General features: G+C 35.5%; 1 protein-coding gene across 12 annotated transcripts in view; it reads left to right on the top strand.

Moving 5' to 3' along the window:
• Positions 1-22,473, top strand: part of ZC3H13 (zinc finger CCCH-type containing 13) — a 99,317-nt gene that overhangs the window by 42,613 nt on the left and 34,231 nt on the right. For all 12 annotated transcript variants that reach the window (XM_030813361.1, XM_030813358.1, XM_012506968.2 and 9 more), the window contains 3 exons: positions 859-998; positions 1,910-2,067; positions 9,053-9,250. In XM_030813361.1, coding sequence (XP_030669221.1) covers positions 859-998; positions 1,910-2,067; positions 9,053-9,250 — 496 coding nt within the window. The remainder of the gene's footprint in view (positions 1-858; positions 999-1,909; positions 2,068-9,052; positions 9,251-22,473) is intronic.

The following is a 22,473-nucleotide window of genomic DNA, read 5'->3' as shown; positions in this document are numbered from 1 at the left end:
GTATAGCTTGAGAAGGCACCTCAATTTGTGATCAGTCAAGTCCATCGTGGTCAATGAAATTCCCACCTCTAGGCTCCTGGGCATTTATGGCAAATGAGGGTAATGGGGTTGGGTGCTAGTGCTAGTAACTTCTACATATTTTAATGAAATAGATCTGCACACCACTCTTCCTTTTTGATTTTTTAACCAATCTTCATAGCTTTTTATCAGAAAATATTAAATGGAAATAGAAATATGGCATCAGATCCATTGAGATGGACAGTTGTGATCTAAGGAAATAGTACAAATCACTTGTAAAGAAAATGTCATAAATCCTTTGAAAATTGGTTTATGTACACATTAGTACTAAAATTAGTTTTAGCTATTAACCAGTTGTCTCACAAATTTTAAAACTGACAAGCCTGTAGAAGCAATGTTGCACAAGTAATATAACCTCACTTTGTATGATGTATTTTAGTAGTGTATTTTTGGGAAAATCAAGGAGATAATGGGTCACATCGTATACAGCATGAAATATTGAAGGCTTTGGTATCTTTAAGGCTTAGAAATTCAGCTGAGTGCCTTTTGTCTTTTAAAATTCCATCTCCTAACAAAAAACCCAACTTCCAAACAACCTAAAATTATTTCCAGAAAACCCAGAAACTTTAAAAATATTTGGCTTTTCATGAAGAAATCAACCATGGTGATTTTAATCCTTTATAGAAATGGTATCTATTTCTTTTATCTTTTAGAAGTATGTCATCCTGATGAAAGACTCTGCCATTTAGATTTGTGTAAGAAATTAGTTGAAAAAAGTCTGTGATTTTCAGCATAGATAATTATGCTAGTTTCTAACAGTAATGCAATTTTATTTTAAAGATTCTGACAATGGAGATATTAATTATGATTATGTTCATGAATTGTCATTGGAAATGAAGCGTCAGAAGATACAGAGGGAATTAATGAAGCTGGAACAAGAAAACATGGAGAAGAGAGAAGAAATTATCATTAAAAAGGAGGTATGCTATTTATTGCAATAAATATGTTAGTACTTAATAGCAGCATTTGTACTGATCAGATAACTCAGCTTCTTGCTACATCTTAAATTATATTAGTATCCTGATATATTGATCAACCCACTGTATATGCACTACTCCACATATATTCATTTAATTTTCACATTATTCTATTAGATAAGTAGCAAATATTTATGTTATTGAATAGGTGAGCAAAGCTGAGAGTTTGTTGCCTAGAGTCACCAGCTAATGTAACATGGGGTTTGAATCTACCTATGTCTGTTTCAGGGCCATGCTATTTCTAGAATGCCTTGTTTCTTTTCTAAAAAGTGAAGATACAGTTAATTTAAATATAATTTATGATTTTTCTGAGGAGATTTTGAAATTTTATGATTTTAATTTACTTTATTGAAACTGGTATATGTTAGAACAGTTATATTGCTTAAAATCATGGATTCAGGAGTCAGACTAATATCAACAGATAGTGGTTATTATAATTTATTATTTTTATTTTTATTTCAAAGTTTTTTTGTAGGGATGAGATCTTTCTCTACTACCCAGGCTGGAGTGCAGTGGCACTCACTGCAGCCTTGAACTCCTGGGCTCAAGTGATCCTCCCATCTCAGCCTCCCTAATAGCTGCGACCACAGGCACCTTCCATGCCTGGCTTTTTTTTTTTTTTGTATAGGAGATAGGGTTTTTTTTTATGTTACCCAGGCTGATCTCAAACTCCTCACCTCAAGCAATCCTTTCACCTCAGCCTCCCGAGAAACTGGGATTACAGGTGTGAACCACTGCATCCAGCAATAATATTTAATTTTAATCTGAAGTTTGGTGTGATTCTAAAGTACCATAAGCCTTGTTGTACCATAAGTGGAGGAATTTCTGAATTGGCTTACTGAATTTTTTTAAAGGTTTCACCAGAAGTGGTTAGATCAAAATTGTCCCCGTCACCTTCTCTAAGAAAATCTAGCAAATCTCCGAAGCGAAAATCAAGCCCGAAGTCGTCTTCAGCTAGCAAGAAAGATAGGAAGACATCTGCAGTATCTTCTCCCCTGTTGGACCAGCAGAGGTCAGTAGGGTGATAAATAGTACCAAGAAAATAGCTTTTTCGGAAGTGATACTGAAAAGAATTAGTAGGTTATAAAAGGATACTTTTAATACATTTTATATTTAATGTAAGCTTTTTTGTTCTAAAAAGAAGTTTGAAATGTTTCAATTAAAAAGACAATTATAGAGAACAATAAAACAAATATCTGTGTAACATCCAAATATGCTTCAGAGCTTTTTATTTTTTAAGAAATAAAAATAAAAGATACATTTCCTGTTCCTCTCTTAAATCTGATGTTTATGATACTTGTGCATGTGTTTATACTTTAACTAATACGTGTTTTGCAATGTATAGTATTGCTTTCATCTGTTGTAATATGGATATATCATAACCTTCTGCACATTGCTTTTTCACTCAACATTTTTTATGTTTATATTGATATATATAACCTTAGTTCATTCATCTTGGTATTTATATTATAAATTTGTCTACTTTTCTGTCGAACATTCATGTTTCCGATTTTTAAACTGCTATAAATTATACACAAAAAGATTTTTGTCTCAGTATATATTATCAAGAGATTGAATTCTTTATAAATTAGAATTACTGTAGAAGCCAGTTGAAGAAGTAAAAATAGAAATGTTTATATTCAGGACTAAGAATAAGGAGAAGATACATTTTCGTTTACGGTCACTCTGAACTATTTATATTTTATTTTAATTAAAGTCCATACCCTAATTTTATCTTACAAAAAATGAACTAAAAATATCTTCTACCTAATATTTAATCAGTTAACAAGCCCTGTCTGTTTGAACCTGTAATGAAACTCATATTTATCTCCCTCCTTCTAATTTCTAGACACTAACCCTATTTCAGACTCTACTTAACTTTTTGCCTAGATTATTGTATCATCTTACTAACTATGTTGACTTTGTGTAGTTTCTACCCCCCACCCACACACGTGAACATTTTCATTCAGCTACCTCAACCCATTTATTTTATAGATGCTGTCAGAGAAATCTTAAAAGGACAATTCCAATTAATTTATTATACCATTGAAAAACTCAGTGGTTTTTCATTCTATAGAATGAAATTCAGATTCCTTAGAATGACATTTACACTTTGGTCTTTTCTTTCTTGTCAGTAGTTTTTGTCCAGCTTCTTCCTACCTACCCCCTTCTATCTCAATTCTTTAATCTCTAGCTCAAATTCTAAATTTTCCCATTTCTCTTTATGGAACATAAGTTCTGTTCCGTTTAGGTACCTATCAGATTTTGCTTGTACCTCCATGTTGATAATAATTGCCTGTTGCATTATATTTCAGCTGTGACTTATGTTTTACAACCTTTATTAAATTTAAGCTCCTTGAAGATTGGGATCTTGATTGTTCATAGTTCTGTCTTCTCATAGTGCCTACTTGACATAGAACTTTGCATTGTAATAAGGCACTTAGTAAAGTTGAGTTGATCCTCTCCCTCATAGTGCCTACCTGGCAAAGAACTTTGCATTTTAATAAGGCACTCAGTAAAGTTGAGTTGATTCTCTCCTTTGTTCATGCAATTGAGTAAATATTGCAAAGGTATATTGAAGAAGTTGAATGAACAGAGAGTGATACGGTCCACTCCACTTGCTCTTATCCTCTTGGCTAACCAGCTATATAACTTTCCCTCAATTCTATTCATTTCCCCAATAAACTGCATACTAGAAATACCCTTTTTTCCTTTTCTTATCTGTTCTGTTTATAGAATATTTGAAACTTAATCTTTTCATAGAAAGTTTTGATAACTATTTAGACAAAGAGTTAGTTTCATCCTTTACATACAATCTCTTTTGCTGCTTTATTAGTAACTCATCCTATTATAAATATTTGTCATGAATAATCATTCACACTGGTTTAATTACTATATTTCTTATATTCTACTATGTTGTTGACTTTAAGATACACCGTTAATTTAATAATAAAAGCAAAAGGACCTGGAAAAACAGTATATTAAAAAGAAAACATTGAATTGAGTATAGCATTTCCTTTCTTTTTTTTTTTTTTGAGTATAACATTTATGCAGTTTACATTGCCTAGAGTGTGTCAAGTAATCATCTTTTAATTTTATTGCTGGATCATACTATCGACTAAGAACATACTAAGCACATGTAAGGATTAGAATTTCAGTTAAAACTCAGTGGAGTATTTTAACCAGTGTCAGCCAACTGAGGTGTGACAATCAGGTGAACAAACTTCTTGGTCTTACTAGGTTATCATATTGAATGGAAAGATATAATTACTGACAAATTAAAACTTACACTTTTCCCTGAAAGCTGGCATTTTTCTTTGTTTGACATTTATTTTGAGATACAGTCTGATAGTAAGCTTTGTCCTGATATGTGAGATATGGTATAATCTAAAATCATAAATATATTACCTATTCTGTCCATCTGCACTTTTAATCTTAGTTTTTATTAGGTGAATTTTTCTTTATAGCTCTTTGTACAGAGAATATTAAGTATGTCAAAAGCTAATCTAAAACAATAGTTTTGAAGAGAGAGAGAAAGGATTAAAAACTGATAAAAGTAAACAGGTGGGCTCTTTGCCACAAGTCAGAAGTAGGCTCTGTGCCACTGAAACAACAATTAGTTGACTTTTTAAATGTTGAAGATCTTGGTGATTTCAGAATATACAAAACCAGTTTTGGCCTCTTCAGTCGGAAAGCACTATAACGTAATTGTGTTTTCTAACCACATATAATTTTGATGGTAATGTGAAGAAATTCTGTACTTTAGTAAGTATATTAGAATAATCCGGGTTGTGATTATAGCCAAGTCCCAAAATGTCAGTGGTTTAACACAACAGAAGGTTATTTCTCACATAAAGTCAAAATGAGTGTTTCTGATTGACAGGTGACTGTCCTGTATATGGAGATTGAGTAACCCAGGCTCCTTCTGACCATGATTCCACTTTCTTGGGTTTTCAAGGAAACCAAAGAACGGGATGTACAAAGAAAAACAGAAATTGAGTATTGCAGTTATTTAGCTCTATAGTTTGCAATTGTCTGACATATGAGAACCCTTTGAAATTTGGGCCTGGAAGTGGTATACATCATTTCCACTCACATTCCTTTGGCCAGTTCTTGGTCACTTGGCCATGCTTAATTTCAAGAAAGTATAGATAGTATGGTTTACCACTGTGCTCGAAGAAAAGTTTGGTAAACACTCTGCTAGTCTCTGTCACAGGTGATAATGTAAAAATAGTTTGTGTCAAGAATTCCTTTGTTGTTTAATCATGAAATTTTAAAAGATAATTTTGATACAGACGCCAATTATTGATCCATTTTTATCTTTAAAGTAGAAAAGTATCCAGAAATACAGATATTTATCACATATCTGTTAGGATGCATAAGAAGATTAAGTCATCTCATGAATATGCAATGAGATATGTGGCTAATATAGTTTTTGGCAGAAGACAAGGATGCAAACTAGATTTAGTCGTCATATTTTAGTAATTTCCTACTTGTTTACATGGTTAACGCTATCAGTGATAATAAGACATAGGGATGAGGACTAAGAGAGCTACATTTTCTCAATGCTCACTGTGAGTCAAGTGCTTTTAAAATATTGCCAGCAATTTTGAGGTAGATACTATCATTCATATATATATATATATATAGCTAAGAACTCTTGGGACCTGAGAATTCAGCATGATAGGAAATAAGTTCTAGGATTTAGGCTTAGGTCCTCATTTATAAATATCAGTAGATAGTGAGATTAGTAGATAGTGAAAACTCACCAGATGTATGAAAAGGGCTACTTACAAAGCTAGTACCAGACTGAACACTCTGAGCAGATGGCTTACACAGAAACATTAATACAGTAAACCGGAACAAACTTAAATTATAAATTAACTTATAAGTTTAGTGCAATTTGTGAGGATATTGTATTTAGAGGACAAAAGCAGTTGTTTATGGGAAAAAAACTGAACAACTATATTTTTATTTTATTTTATTTTATTTTATATTTTTGCAGGAGACTGGAGTTTTATTAATCAGTCTCCCTGAGCATTTGGGGATCAGAGTTTTAGAGGACAACTTGGTGGCGGGGCAGCAGGGAGACTGGGGGAAGCCAGTGAGCGGGGAGTGCTGACTAGTCAAGTCAGAGATTCAATCAGAGGGAGTCGAAGCTGTCTTCTTGTGCTGAGTCAGTTCCTTGGTGGGGGCTACAAGATCAGATGAGCCAGTTTATTGATCTGGTTGGTGCCAGGTTGAACAGCTTTTTTTTTTTTTTGAGACAGAGTCTCACTCTGTCACCCAGGCTGGCGTGCAGTCAGCTCACTGCAACATCTGCCTCCTGGGTTCAAGCGGTTCTTCTGCCTCAGCCTCCTGAGTAGCTGGGATTACAGGCATGCGCCACCACACCTGGCTAATTTTTGTATTTTTAGCAGAGGCGGGGTTTCACCATGTTGGTCAGGCTGGTCTCGAACGCGTGACCTCCTCACGATCCGCCCACCTTGGCCTTTCAAAGTGCTGGGATTACAGGTATGAGCCACCTTGCCCAGCCTGAACAACAAAATTTTAAAAGAGAAAAGAGTTAAAATGGAAGATCACAGAATAGGACAGGTGCAGTGGTCTGAGGTGGACAGATCACTTGAGCCCAAGAGTTTGAGACCAGCCTGGATAACGTGATGAAACCCTATCTCTACAAAAATACAAAAATTAGCCAGGTGTGGTGGTATGCACCTGTGCTCCTAGCTACTCAGGGGGCTGAGGCATGAGGATCACTTGAGCCCTGGGGGTCAAGGCTGCAGTGAGCCATGATCGTGCCACTGCACTGCAGCCTGGGCAACAGAGCGAGACACCATCTCCAAAAAAAAGAAGAAATCAAAAAATAGCAGAACAACGAGATTGCCAAATTTAGAATTAGCAAAATGAGTACTACTTTAAAAATTACCAAATATAAAGACAGATTTAAGATCCTGGAAAAGCAGGAAAAATGGAAATGACAGAGAAATCTAACATGGAGGAGAGATCCAAGAGATACGGTAACTGTAATAAAGAGAACTACAGACACTTGGGTCATAAGGAAAAGTTATGAAATGAAAATAGAAGAAATTGAGTAAAAAGTTTGAAGTTTCAGATTGAAACAGTCCATTTAGGGCTGGAAAAGATTTTTTGAAAATACCTGGACTTAGTGAAAATCTTTTTCCGGTGAGTAATTTTCAAGGGACAATGTTCATAAGCATACCAACAGAAAAACGAGCTTACCTGAATAGTAAAAAATTCGATTTTCTTTGGACTTCTTACCTGCAACGTTAAATGTTACAAAATATTTTAACTAGAGCTCTGAGGTAAAAGGATTTTGACATGAAAATGCTATATTCAATTAAACTGTTGTTAAAGTAAGAGGCAAAGACAGCCAGTTTTGAATGTGTATGGGATCAAAGTTATACCACTTACTTAAAACTACTTAAATTGCCAAAAAGAGGCACTTAAAGAACAAAGTCTGTACCCAAAAATCAATTACAAGTAGATTAAAGACAAATGTGAAAGGCAAAATTACAAAATTTTAGGAGACCATCTTTGTGACCTCAGAGTTGGTAAAAATTTCTTAAACAAGATTCAGAGATTTATGATGAATATATACTGACAATGGTTGGTATTTCCTTTGTAGATGATGTAATTGTGTTTTTTGAATAATGATGAAAACCTGGAAGCCACCTGAAAAACTATGAAATTGTTTTAAAAAGTTTTGGAGCATCTATTCAAGGAAATTCTATACAGTCAATAAAAATGATTACCTAAATCTGCTTTTTTTGAAAAAATTTTATTTTGAGATGGAGTCGCACTGTGTTACCCAGACTAGAGTGCGGTGGCACGATCTTGGCTCACTGCAACCTGTTTCTTCCGGATTCAAGTGATTCTCCTGCCTCAGCCTCTGGAGTAGCTGGGATTACAGGCACCCACCACCATGCCTGGCTAATTTTTGTATTTTTAGTAGAGATAGGGTTTCACCATGTTGGCCAGGCTGGTCTCAAACTCCTGACCTCAAGTGATCCACGCCCCTCAGCCTCCCAAAGTGATGGGATTACACCATGCTCAACCTAAATCTACTTTTTGTTACAGAAGGATGCTCACACTATGTCTATGTTCGGTATTTTAAAATTTTACAAAATATTGTAATAGGATATCTCATGAATGTATGTGACACACCCACACACACGTGTAGTTACCCATTTCCAATGATGGGAGAAAATATGTGCAAATCATATATATATATATATATAGTCATAACTATTTTCTCTCATTCTATAAGTTGCCTTTTCACTTTGTTAGTTGTGTCCTTTGACATGCGAAAGTTTTAAAATTTGATGTTTTCTCATTTGTCTATTTTTGCTTTGTTGTTATCTGTGCCTTTGGTGTCATAGCCAAGAAATTGTTGCCAAGTCCAATGTCATGAAGCTTTTTTTCTATATTTTCTTTTAGGATTTTTATAGTTTTTGCTTTTATGTTTAGGTCTTTGAGTTATTTTTGATCTGGTACAATATAAAGGTCCAGCTTCATTCTTTTGCATGTGAATACCCAGTTTTAAATGAGTAGACAGAGGAAGTAAGATATATGGCAAAAGTATGTAAATATTCAAGATGTTAACATAGTTCTCTGAGTAGTAGAATTGTAGGTGATTTTTACTTTCTTTGTCTACTTTTCTGTCTTAAAAAGTTTAAACAGTCATTGTATTAACATCTTTTCTGAAAGTGTCTTCCTATTTCACCTCTATCTTTTCTCAGAAACCTGCCCCTTTAAAGTTATATAATAATAAGTAGTGTGTTAACAAAATAAGTATCAAGTAAATTAATTCTTCAGCCATTTCTGTTAGTTTTTTTTTTCTTCTTGATATTGGTTAGTAGTATACAAAATAATAAAGGGCAAGTAATATAAAGGAACGCTGCTGTTTTTAAGAAGGCTTTAAAAAATATCCTTTTGGCATATTTGAACTTCTAATGATAGCTTTGTGTTACCTTCAGAAATTCAAAAACCAACCAAAGTAAAAAGAAAGGACCACGTACTCCTAGTCCACCCCCTCCTATACCAGAAGATATTGCTCTGGGGAAAAAATACAAAGAAAAATATAAAGTAAAAGACAGGATAGAAGAAAAAACAAGAGATGGAAAGGACAGAGGACGAGATTTTGAACGACAAAGAGAAAAGAGAGACAAGCCAAGGTAAGTAGGATTGTATGTTTTTAACAATACTAACTTTTGTAGAATATAGAATATTTACTTTTCAGAAGCTTTTGGGCATTTAGCATATTGGGTTTTTTAGTTTTGTTTACAATAGTGTGTATATTTATTTTAATAATTCCCATGATAATTATTATCGTGAGTCATGGATAATTCAGTAAGCATTAACTTTTACAATTTATGTTTCAATTTTTTTATTGTGGTACAAAAAACATAAAATGTACCATCTTCATCATTTTAAAGTTTATAGTTTGGTAGTGTTAAGTATTTTCACACTGTGAAACAATTCTGCAGAACTTTTTCATTTTGCAAATCTGAAACTCTGTATTTATCAAAAAATAAGTTCCCCTTTCCACCTTTTCCCAGCTCCTGGTAACTGTCATTCTATTTTGTTTCTGTTAATTTGACTGCTTCAGATACCTTATATAAGTGGAATCATACAGTGTTTGTCCTTTTTGACAGGCTTATTTCACTTAGCAGAATGTCCTCAGGGTTCCTTCTTGCTGTGGCATGTGACAGGATTTCCTTCCTTTTTAAGGCTGAATAATATTTGATTGTATGTATATGCCAAATTTTATTTATCCATTCATCCATTTGATGGATGTTTGGGTTCTTTCACCTCCTGGCTATTGTTGATAGTGCTGCTACGAGCATGAATGTGTAAATAATCCCGTTGAGACCCTGCTTTCAGTTCTTTTGTATATATACCCAGAAGTAGAATTGCTGGATCATATGATAATTCTGTTTTTAATTTTTTTGAGAAACCTCCCTACTCTTTTCCATGGCAGTTGCACTGTTGTACATTCCCACCAACAGTACACAAGTGTTCCAGTTTCTCCATACCTTCACCAACACTTATTTTGTTTGTTTTATAGTCACCATTCGAATAGGTGTGTTTATCTCATTGAGGTGAGGTGTTATCCCATTGAGGTTTTGATTTGCATTTCTCTGATGATTAGTCATGTTGAACATCCTTTCATGTGCTTGTTGGCCATTTGTATATCATCTTTGGAGAAACGTCTTTCCAATTCTTTGCCCATTTTTTAATTGGGTTATTTGATTTTTTTTCTGTTGAGTTTTAGGAGTTCGTTATATATTCTGGATATTAACCCCTTAACAGAAATAAGATTTTAAAATATTTTTTCCTATTCCATATGTTGCTTTTTTTTTTTTTTTCACTCTGTTAATTGTGTCTTCTTGACATGCAAGAGAGCGGTTAACTGAAGACTTCAGAGTTCTTAAATATGTTTTCTTAAACTATACTCTATATTTTACTCAGTCCAGCAGGTGTGTTTGTGAAAATTACATGTAAATGTTTTGGGTGATTGACGTTCTATCAGTAAAGCCTTTAGTTTTTCCTAATGGTTCTTTGTACTTTGATTTTGGTATTTTGACTAAGAAGTCTCTGAGAGTTGGTTCTTAACACCTGTTTCTAGGTAGTTTATCATTTAAATGGTAAAAACATTTGTATTATGAGGAGTTGAATATTACACAGGCTTATCCTTCATTTTCCAGTTCTTCTCCCTGGATTATCCCTAAATGGTATGCATAGGACTCACCTGTTACTTAGTATGTAGACAAATCTGAACTTGGTTTTTTAATTTATTTTTATTTTTTATTTTCTCGTCTAAGGACATGAAACAACAGAGCTAGGAATACTGGAAGATTATATAAATACCTGATCTGCATGCACTGGAGTTCTAAAGCCGTATGTGACAAGACATTGGAAAAAGACATTTTGGTTTAGGAAGAGTTAATTTAATTACCAAGGTTCTTAGGTGGGGCCGTTATTTTCATTTGTCTCCATTACTCTGAATGAAGAAATTACAGGCGCACCAATTTTATTGAACCTCACAGATGTTGTGTATTTTTACAAATGGAAGGTTTGTGGCATCCCTGCATTAAACAAGCCTATCAGTGCCATTTTTCCAATAACATGTGCCCACTTGGTGTCTCTGTAATTCTTGAACTATTTCAAGCTTTTTCATCATTATTGTATCTGTTATGGTGGACTGTGATCAGTAATTGTCGCATTACCATTGTAATTGTTTTGGGGCGTCGTGAACTGCACCCATATAAAACAGTGAACTTAATCTGCAAATATGTGTGTTCTGACTGCCCTACTGACTGGCTAGTCCCCTGTCTATCACCATCTCCTTGGGCCTCTCTATTCCTTGAGACACAACAATATTGAAATTAGGCCAACTAATAACCCTACATGTAGTGGCCTCTAAGTGTTCAAGTAAAAAGGAAGAGCTTCTTACTTTAAATCAAAAGCTAGAAGTGATTAAGCTTAGTGAGGAAGGCATATTGAAAACTTAGGTGGCAAGCTAGATCTCTTGTGCCTGTCAGCTAAGTTGTGAATGCAAAGGAAAAGTTCTTGAAGGAAATTTAAAGTGCTGCTCCAATGAACACATGAATGAGAAGAAAGCAAAACAGCCGTATTGCTGATGTGGACGAAGTTTGAGTGGGCTGGATAAAAGATCAAAGCAGCCACAATTGAAATCAGCCACAACATTCCTTTAAGCCAGAGTCTAATCCGGAGCAAGGTCCTAACTCTCTTTAATTCTTTCGAGGCTGAAAGAGGTAAGAAAGCTGCAGGAAAAAAGTTTGAAGTTAGCAGAAGTTACTTCATGACATTTAACAAATGGAGCCATCTCCATAGCACAAAAGTGCAAGATGAAGCAGCACATGCTGATGAAGCAGCAGCAGCAAGTTATCCAGAAGATCTAGATAAGATAATTGATGCTGGCCACACTAAACAAATTTTCAGTGTAGTTGATACAGCCTTATTGGAAGAAGATGCCATCCAAGATGTTCATAGCCAGAGAGGAGAAGTCAATGCTTGGCTTCAAAGCTCCGAAGAACAGGCTAACTCTCTCGTTAGGGGCCAGTGTAGCTGGGGGTTTTAAGGTGAAGCCAGTGCTCATTTACCATCTTGAAAATCCTAGGATTTTTAAGAATTATGCTAAATCTACTTTGCCTGTGCTCTTAAGTGGAAAAACAAGCATGGACGACAGCACATCTGTTTACAGCATGGCTTACTAAATATTTTAAGCCCACTATTGAGACCTATTGCTCAGAAAAAAAGATTCCATTCAAAATACTACCGTTTGTTTATGATGTGCCTGTTTACGCAGGAGCTCTGATGAAGATGTAAGGAGAGATTAATAGTTTCATGCCCGCTAAGACAAAAGGCACCCTACAGCCCATGGATCAAAGACTAATTTTGACTTTTGAGTCTTATTTAAAAAACACATTTTATAAGGCCACAGCTGCCATAGATAGTGATTCCTCTGATGGATCTGGGCAAAGTAAATTGAAAACTTTATGGAAAGGATTTACTGTTCAAGATGCCATTAAGAACATTTGTCATTCACAGGAAGAGGTCAAAATATTAATAGTTACGGGAGTTAAAAGAAGTCAATTACAACTTTCATGGATGACTTTGAGAAGTTCAAGACTTTATTGAAAGAAGTAACTGCAAATGTGGTGGAAATAGCAAGAGAACTAGAATTAAAAGTAGATCCTGAAGATGTAACTGAATTGCTGCAATCTCAGATCAGACTTGAACGGATGAGTTGCTTCATATGGATGAACAAAGAAAGTGGTTTCTTGAGATGTAGTCTACTCCTGGTGAAGATGCTAGAAACATTTTTTTAAATGACAGTGACACCAAAGAATTTAGAGTGTCACATAAACTTTGTTGACAAAGCAGCAGCAGGGTTTGAGAGGATTGAGTCCAGGTTTGTTTTTTTGTGTATGTGTGTGCTGTTTTTTGTTGTTGTTCTCGCTGTAACCCAGGCTTAAGTGCATTAGCATGATCTCAGCTCACTGTGTCTCGCTATTACCCAGGCTTAAGTGCACTGGCGCCATCTCAGCTCATTGTAGCCTCCGCCTCCCATCAAGTGGTGAAGTGATCTTCCCACTTCAACCTCCCAAGTAGCTGGGCTTACAAGCATGCATCGCCACACTCAGCTAATTTTTAAAATTTTTTTGTAGAGATGAGGTCTCGCTATGTTGGCCAGACTGATCTCGAACTCCTGGGCTCAAGTAATCCTGCCTTGGCCTCCCAAAACATTGTAGTTAAAGGCTTGAGACACCATGCCCAGCCGACTCCAGTTTTGAAAATTCTACTGTGGGTAAAATGCTAGCAAACAGCATCACATGCTACAGATAAATCTTTTGTGAAAGTAACAGTCAATTGGTGTGACAGGCTTCATCATTATCTTATTTTAAGAAATTGCCACAGCCTCCCCAGCCTTTTGCAGCCTTCATCCTCGTCAGTCAACAGCCATCAGCATCAAGATAATACCCTTACCCACAAAATGGTTACACCTCTCTGAAGGCTTAGACGGTTGTTAGCATTTCTTTAACAATAAAGTATTTTAAAAATTAAGTTATGTACTTTTTTTTTTTTTTTTGAGACGGAGTTTCGCTCTGTCACCCAGGCTGGAGTGCAGTGGCGCAATCTTGGCTCACTGCAAGCTCCATATCCTAGATTCATGCCCTTCTCCTGCCTCAGCCTCCCAAGTAGCTGGGACTACAGGCGCCCACCGCCACGCCCGGCTAATTTTTTTTTTGTATTTTTAGTAGAGACAGGGTTTCACCGTGTTAACCAGGATGGTGTCAATCTCCTTACCTCATGATCCGCCCATCTCAGCCTCCCAAAGTGCTGGGTTGACAGGTGTGAGCCACCGTGCCCAGCTTGTACTTTTTTAGATATAAATCTATTGTACACTTACAAGACTACAGTATAGTGTAAACATAACTTGTGTGTGTACTAGGAAACCAAAAAATTTGTGTGGCTCACTTTACTGTGATATTTGCTTTATTGTGGGAACCAAACCTATGTTTCTGAGGTGTACCTGTATTTTAAAACTAAACAGTATCTTTGTCACTGTCTTCAGATTGATAAGGAATGTAAGTAAAAGTTAATGTCTAAATTCCTTTTGGAAAAAATTGCCCTTTAAAAATACTTTAAATGTCATAATGGGCGTGTTAGTAGTGTTTTGTTTACTAGGAGGTGTTGTGCTTAAGTAAAATTGCTAATTCATTCATCCAACAGTTACTTAAATACCTGTTCTAAAGCTGGTATTGCAGCAGTGAGCAAAAGTATTTCCAAAAGTTTTGTTAGTACAGGTAGAAGTAATATAGTGATGGGGTGTGTGTGTGTATGTGTGTGTTTGTAAAATAGTGTTTCCAAATACGTGGGTTTTGGCTTTGGGTTTTTTTTTTTTTTTTCCCTTCAAGTATGACCCACTAGGCTTACTGGATATAAGCAGTTGCTTACATTTCTTAAAGAATGGCTCTCTGTTGAGTTACCCATTTACATGGCATAGGTGTGCATACACATGGCATAGGAGATGCCACAATGCTACACGATCCTCTGACTTTAAATCCTTCTAGCTGTTCTGTGTCTCAGTTGTCCAAATCCAAAAATAAATTGTAACAGTTAATGCTTACTGAATTATCCATTACTCATAATAGATAATAATTGTGTCTCAGTTGTCCAACGTTCTGTATCAGGTGCTTTTAACCCAAAGTCCATTGGTGGATTTTAGGGGTCTACAAGCTTCTTGAGTTATGTATAAAACTTTGCCTGTGTATGCGTTTCGGTGAGGGAGAGTGCCCATACCCTTCTAGAAAAGTTCATGATTTTCCCTTCTCCAAAAAAATGTTAGAATCATAAATCATTCTTGAAGCCTAGGACACTAACCTGATGTCGAGGATTTGAGTACTTTCCTCTCAAACTGTCATTGGCATGTCAAGTTTGTTAAAAATGTACTCTTCCCAGAGTATTTGTAAGTTTAATATGAAATTCTGTCATGTGGTTAATTTTTAATTGAATAATTTGGAGACTTCAGCTCTTAAATGAATGTTATCAGTGTCTTCCAACTTAACTTTACTCAGCTTTTATTTATTTATTCAATGTTGATCAAAACCTGAGTACTACTCATTTACGCAGAGAAAAAGCCTTATGGATTTATTACTGTGCTTTCAGAAAATATAGCAATTTCCCATAATATTTTTTTAAAAGAAACTTTCCATGACCTACTCTTTACAGAGAATAGTAAAATACTATTTCTACCCCCCTTATCCTCAGGGAATACATTCCAAGACCCCCAGTAGATGCCAGAAATGGCAGATAGTGCTGAACCTTGTATATACTATGCATGAATTTCTTTTTCTTTATTCATAATTTCATGTATAGACTATTCTTTCTTATTGTAGATTTTTGCAACCTCAGCATACAGTTTTTCTTCTTAAGAACTTTCATGTTTTCACTCAAAGGAAGTACTTTATGGCTTTTTTTTTTTTTTTTTTTTTGCATATTCAAATTGCCAGCATCACTCTTCTTTGCACTTGGGGCCATTATTAAGTAAAATAAGGGTTACTCGAACTGCATAATTACTGTTATTGCCAAACTGCAAGTTAATCTGATAACTGAGATGGCTACAAAGTGATCAGTGAGTAAGTGCATACAGTGTATAGTTGCTGGACAAAGGGATGATTCATGTCCAGGTTGGGGTAGAGTGGAACGACAAAAGATTTCACCGTGCCACTTAGAACTGTGTGCAATTTAAAACATATGAATTGTTTATTTCTGGAAGTTTCCGTTAGTATATTTGGACTATGGTTGACCAGGGAAAGCAAAACAGCAGGTAAGCTGGGCCTGTTGTAGTGGGAACCCAACAAACTAAACTAATTTTTTTTCCTGTAAGTTGTTTAGAAGAGACGTAAATCAAAGGGAAATTAAGTTTATTTTAGGTGTTTAGTCAGAAAGATAATTTTTGAGGGGAATACTCTGTGTCAATATTCCTAACCTATTATGTCTAGATAATCCTAAATTGAATATTTATAATGATCTTTTCGTAGATCTGTAATACTTGCTTTTATCAGTGTACTCACTTATATTAGTATATATTCTTTATAGTTTCCCATGCTAAATCAGGAAAGTAAACTAATACATTAGTAGTATTTTAGGAGCAAGGGTTTAAACGCAAAATCTTCTTGGATAATAATGAGAAAAATTGTCTGCCAATTGCATGTCGCTCATTCTGCCAGATATTTTGGTTTCAGTATGATTCTACTGACAGATGATATGTTTTAATCATAATGCTAGGTTGTAGGACTTTGTGGTCAAATGAAAAAATAGTACTCAGAGCATAGCTAACTAAAAAAACCATCATTCCAAAACAATTACCTGAATGTAGAAATCTGCTTATTACTTGATAGTAGTTGGATCAGGTCGTTCTAGTATTGCTATAAAGAAATAACCTGGGACAAGGTAACTTACAAAGAAAAGAAGTTTAATTGGCTCGTGGTTCCGCAGGCTGTACAAACATGGCTCCAGCATCTGCTTCTGGTGGGGCCTCAGAAAGCTTACTAGGAGGAGGTGTGCTGAAGTAAAAGTGCTAATTCATTTATTCATCCAACAGTTACTTGAGTACCTGTTCTAAAGCTGGTATCGCAGCAGTGAGCAAAAATATTTCCAAAAGCTTTGTTAGTACAAGTAGAATAATGTGGTGGGGTGTGGGTGTATGTGTGTAAAATAGTGTTTCCAAATATGTGGGGTTTGTAATACAGCCAAACATTATATTGCACACTAAGCTTATGAAAGGCTTGTGTTAAGAATGAAATCGTATTATAAACATCAAAACAACTCATTCACAATGGATAAAAAAGAAGCCTTTCACATTTAGTCAAGTTAACCAAGGCTTGGACTCTCTTTAGTAGGGGTGATGTTGGGAAAATTTGTTTAATTCGGGAGAGAAATTCATATCTAGAAAGAGTTTATGACCCCAAATAATTGTACTTTTAGCTTTTGTCCAACGTGCTTTGCAAAATTGGAGACTTGAGGAAGGCTGTTCTCAAGTATTTTCAGAGAGGTTTTTGGTAGCAGCTGGTGGTTCGGAAGTTTAGTCCTATTCCAATAATTGATTCAGTCAGAAATGCATAATATAGAGTCAATTCTGTAAAGAATGTAGGGCTGTGTTATAATGACATTAATAAAATAGCCTCCACCTGCACTGTCAAAATCCATCCTAATCTGGCTGTGGTTTGGTGCCAGGTGGTGGCATTTTTTTTTTTTTTTTTCACTGATAGTTAAATGACCATGGGAAGAATTTTGGCTCCTGTGACTAGATGGAACTTCCAGGCCATTGGCAGGGATTTCAGAAATCTCCCTTGCTTGGCACCCAGTGGCCTGATCTGGGAAGGTATTATGTCTGGGAAATGCAGATCGGGGACTTCTGCACCTTCCTCTCCCAAAACTGGATTACGTACTGTTTCTTGGCGTGGTTTGGTCCTCTGCTTCATATTCTTGCCACCCTGCCCTATCCCCAGCAGAAAGTAGTAACTTTAACTGGTTCCACCAAGCGGAAGGAGCCAGTTGTCTTATGCCAATGTGTGTTGCTTCTGGGTTTTATTGTATTTTAAATATTCATTCTCTTACTCTGGGAGCTTAAAAACAATCCACACGTGTGTGGCAGGAATACCAGCTATTTGTCTTTTTCTAACCCTTGATCACATTGGTAGGTACAGTTTTTAGTTCAAGCCATGTTGTTGAATAAGTCTATGTAAGGCTCTTACCTTGAACCACGTTTCATGAAAGTATTAGTTGTTAAATTATTCCGTATTTGAATATCATTAAAGGATGGGCTAATTTAAGGGTTGTCTTTAACATTTTTTATTCTGAAATTGAAACTTTTGAAATTACAGTTGACCCTTGAACAATGAAGGGGTAGGGGGATCAACCCCTGTACAGTTGAAAATCCTTGTGTAACTTTCGACTCCCCCCAAACTTAGCTACTAATAGCCTACTGTTAACTGGAAACTTTACTGATAACATAAACATTTGATTAACACATATTTTATATGTTATTTGTATTATATACTGTATTGTTATTACAAAGTAAGCTAAAGAAAAGAAAATGTTAAGAAAATCATAAGGAAGAGAAAATATATTTACTATTCATTAAGTGGAAATGGATCATTATAAAGATTGTCCCTTTGAGGAGGCTAGAAGTGCAAAAAGGAGGGGCTGTTCTTGCTGTCTCAAGGCTAGCAGAGGCAGAAGTAAACTCATACTAAGTGTGGACCCTATGTTGTTCAAGAGTCAACCATACTGCATTTGTGCATGCAAAAATGAAATCTGAACAAAATTATTAGTACCTTAGTCAATATTTTCTTGTATTATCTAGAACTTATATGAGGTTTTTTTAAATCAAATCTGTTTTACAAGTATCATTATGTATTTATGGAGTAGTGATCTTTTAAAACATTCCCACAGACAAATGTCCTCCTAGTTCTGTAAGATTGTTCAGTTAGAAATGATTCCGTTTCCAGGGAGTATTTACCCTGCTGCAAAAGAATAGCAAGCTACTAGGTGTAAAACAAATCACACAGAAGCATTTTCTTTTTTCATCTTACAGGTTTATTTAGACGAGTAAGATCTTGTTATATTTTAAGTGGCACTTACCTGTCTAACACTCTCCAGTGCTTTCTCTCATGCTTAGAATAAAATCTGGACTTTTACCATGACCTGTAGCCCATATCTGGCTCTGCCTGCTTACTGATTCCCTCATGAGACTGTTCTCTCATAAATTGTGGTTCCACTTGGCTTCTTTCTATTCTTATACATCAAGATCCCTCCTACCTCCTTTGTGCTTATTGATCCTAAAGCTCTTCCCTCAGATCTTCAGCACTTGGCTCAAATATATCCTCTAGTAAAGGTCCTTTCCTTACCAAGCAACCTAGAGTAGTCACCCTGACGTAGTTTTTGTGTTTTGTGATCAAGGGTTAGAAAAAGACAAATAGCCAGTATTCCTGCCACACACATGTAGATTGTTTTTAAACTCCAAAAGTAAAAAGCATATACTTTTTGTGGTTTTTTTGGACCTAACGGTTCTATTTTGTTGTCCTTTTGTATAAACGTTGTTACATTAATTAGCAGAAATTGTCTTGCTTTGTCATTGTTGGTTTGCTCCCTAGATCATAGACTCTGTTACTAGATAGACTGGTTTCCAGTCCTCCCTCAATGTATTAGTCAAGGTTTTCCAGAGAAACTGAACCAATAGAAGATATGTCTAGAATGAGATTTACTTAAGGAATTGGCTCATGCAATTATGGAGGCTATAAAGCCCTATGATCTGGCTGCAAGCTGGAGACCCAGGAAAGCTGGTGGTGTAATTCAGAAGCGTGAGAGGTAGAAAGCTGCCTCCATTCAGAGTGTAAGACCTGAGAAGCAAGGGCAGATCAACGTTCAGCTCAAGCAGTCAGGCAAACAGAGAATGTAACCTTCCTTCATCTTTTTGTTCTGTTCGGGCCCTCAGTAGATCGGATGATACACACATTGGTCAGGGCCATCTGCTTTACTCAGTTTACTGATTCAAATGCCAGACTCTTTTAGGAAGCCCTCACAGATGTGCCCAGAAATAACGTTTAGCCAGATATCTGGGCATTCCATGACCCAGTTAACCCAGTTATGCCAGAAGTTGCAAATTTTTTGTGAAAAATCAGACCTTGGCCATGACCTTGAGCAGCAGGATATAAATAACTCCCACAAGCTTAGCATTCCAATAATGGAACACTAGGCATAAATGGATTGACACATAAAATTAACCATCACATTCAGTTACCTTATTAGATTGTCATAAAGATTGAGTTAATATATCACAAGCACTTAAAATAGTGTCACGCACATAGTAGCAATATATGTTACTTGCTATTATTAATGTCATTACTGTTGTCGTGTTAGTGGTTTTGTTCACTTCATTTCTGTATCCTCATTGCCAAAAATAATACTTGGAGCTTAGTATGTGCTCACTTAATTTGTTGAGTGAATTAAAATGATTTAATAAGTATAAACTTCATATGTAAAATAATAGAACCTAAATATTTCTACTTGTGAAATGTGTATTATGTTGTATTTTATCACTGAAAACAGAGATGATTTTGGTAGTGCCCATATTACCTTTGTTTTTTAAAAATGTATACATTTTACATGATTTTAAAGGTTAAAATATGAATGTTAGTACATTATGTAAGCATATTTTCATATTTGAGAAATAGAAACCACTTTTTGAGAGAAACATTGGTGTTACTATTTTTAAGTAAGGCTGGGGTAAACCTATTAGTTTGCAGGTGAAACTACTTGCATCTTGAATGAGAGGAGTTTTTACTTTTAAATGTCTTAACTTTTCACATTTTTTCCCAAAATGAAATATACCCTGAATATTCTCATTCCACACCACGCCATATCCTAATTATGGCAGCACTAAAAATGTTTGATTGGAATCTAGTCAGATTCCATGACATGGAATCATGTTTGATTGGAATCTAGTCAGACTAAAGATCAACTTTTCCCTGTATACAATAAATCACAGTGCTCTTGCTTACATTATACAGGTTTTTGTTTTAAGGTATTAAGCTTCTCTTCATTAAATAAAATTTCCTTTTTCCTTTATTTGAATTTCAAGTTTCACTAATTTTTTTCCCTCAGATAAGAAACCAGCCAATTATAAAGCATAAGACGAATTATTCTGAAGTTACTTCTATTCTAAGTGGAAAAGTACTTTACTCTGTAATAGTCTATAGCCAAAGTACTATTAATTTTCACCAGATTTCAAGACACTTTTGTTACTTAGAATCATTCCTTTTATATATGCAGAATGGACATAGGTGAAGGTTGAGTAAGAAGAAAACATGATTAAAAAGTTGAAGCCATTATTTGACAACACATTAGTGTTCTGACCTTAATGTGATAGCCTGATTATCCTAAGTTTGAAGTTTTTTCTTCCATGCTATAGCCATCAAGTTGAATAGAAATGTGATTGGAACCTAATGTGTTTTTTAAAGGTAGTATATATGAACTGTTTTGTTTAAGTTTTATGAACTAATAACTCAAGGCTATTGTAGACATTCTTGAAACAATTTTAAGTATACCCCAGAAATAAACACAGAAGTAACCAAAATACCAGTTCAGTGGAGAACCATTCATTCTTTAGTTTTTTAAATTGACGAGAACCGTCAAGCATGGTGGGCTCATGCCTATAATCCCAGCACTTTAGGAGGCTGAGGCAGGATGATGGCTTGAGCCCAGGAGTTCAAGACCAACCAGGGCAACATAGTGAGACCTTGTCTCTATAAAAAATAAAACAAAGTAGCTGAGTGTGGTGGCATGTGCCTGTAGTCCCAGCTACTCAGGAGGCTGAGGTGGGAGGATCACTTGAGCCCAGAAAGCCAAGAGTGCAGTGAGCCATGATCATGCCACTGTACTCTAGCCTGGGCAACAGCGAGACCTTCCCCCTCCCCCGCCCCTCCGTCCCCCCAAAAATTTACTAGAACCTAATGACATTGAAATTGAAATTGAAAATGAAAACAACCAGACAATACTGACTCTAATTTTTACTCTTGCAGTGATTTTTCTGTTCAGTAGGATGCGTTTAGATGGGCATTGATCATAAATGGTTTTCCAAATTTGGCTAAGACCCATTGAGTATTTCCACTCATATTAGCTGTTAAGTTAATAAATTTCTATTTAGAGTCAATTAAATTTTAATAGCTTATGGCTTATCTTTTTATGTTAGAAAGGAATCACTATTTTATTTAAAGTATAAAACATTAATCAAGTCACAGAAAACTTGATGTTTAAGTGAGTGTAGTGTTCTAGTTAGCTGACTTTTTATTTACTGCCACCCAGAGGTATTTTTATTTGCCTAAATTCTTTTCTGCATATTCTTTCTAATATATTAGATCACTTTCCTGACTTAGTAACATAGTTTATAGATTGAAACCTTTTTTTGATAAAGGGTTTACTAAGGCATCATTTATAAACATAGTTTAAGGTAGTCGTTCTCAGCTGGGGGTGATTTTGCCTGGTAGAGGACATTTGGCAATGTCTGGAGTAATTTTTTATTGTCATAACTTGGAACGGGAGGGATGCTACTGGCATCTAGTGAGTTGAGGCCAGGGATGCTGTTAAACATCCTATATATAATGTACAAGACACTCCCCCTCCTCAAAGAGTTACCCAGTACAAAATGTCAGTAGTGCTAAGGTTGAGAAACTGGTTTAGAATTAGTAACGATTTGTGCCGTCATTGCACATACTAAAAAAAATTTATCATAGACACTGAAGATAATTACAGAAATACTTTGACTTAAAAAATCAGAATTTTTTTAATAAGCTTTTAGCTCTTG

Source organism: Nomascus leucogenys, chromosome 5 (genome assembly GCF_006542625.1).
Source record: "Nomascus leucogenys isolate Asia chromosome 5, Asia_NLE_v1, whole genome shotgun sequence".
NCBI classification, from domain to species: Eukaryota; Metazoa; Chordata; class Mammalia; order Primates; family Hylobatidae; genus Nomascus; species Nomascus leucogenys.
This window is presented reverse-complemented; position numbering and strand designations above follow the sequence as displayed.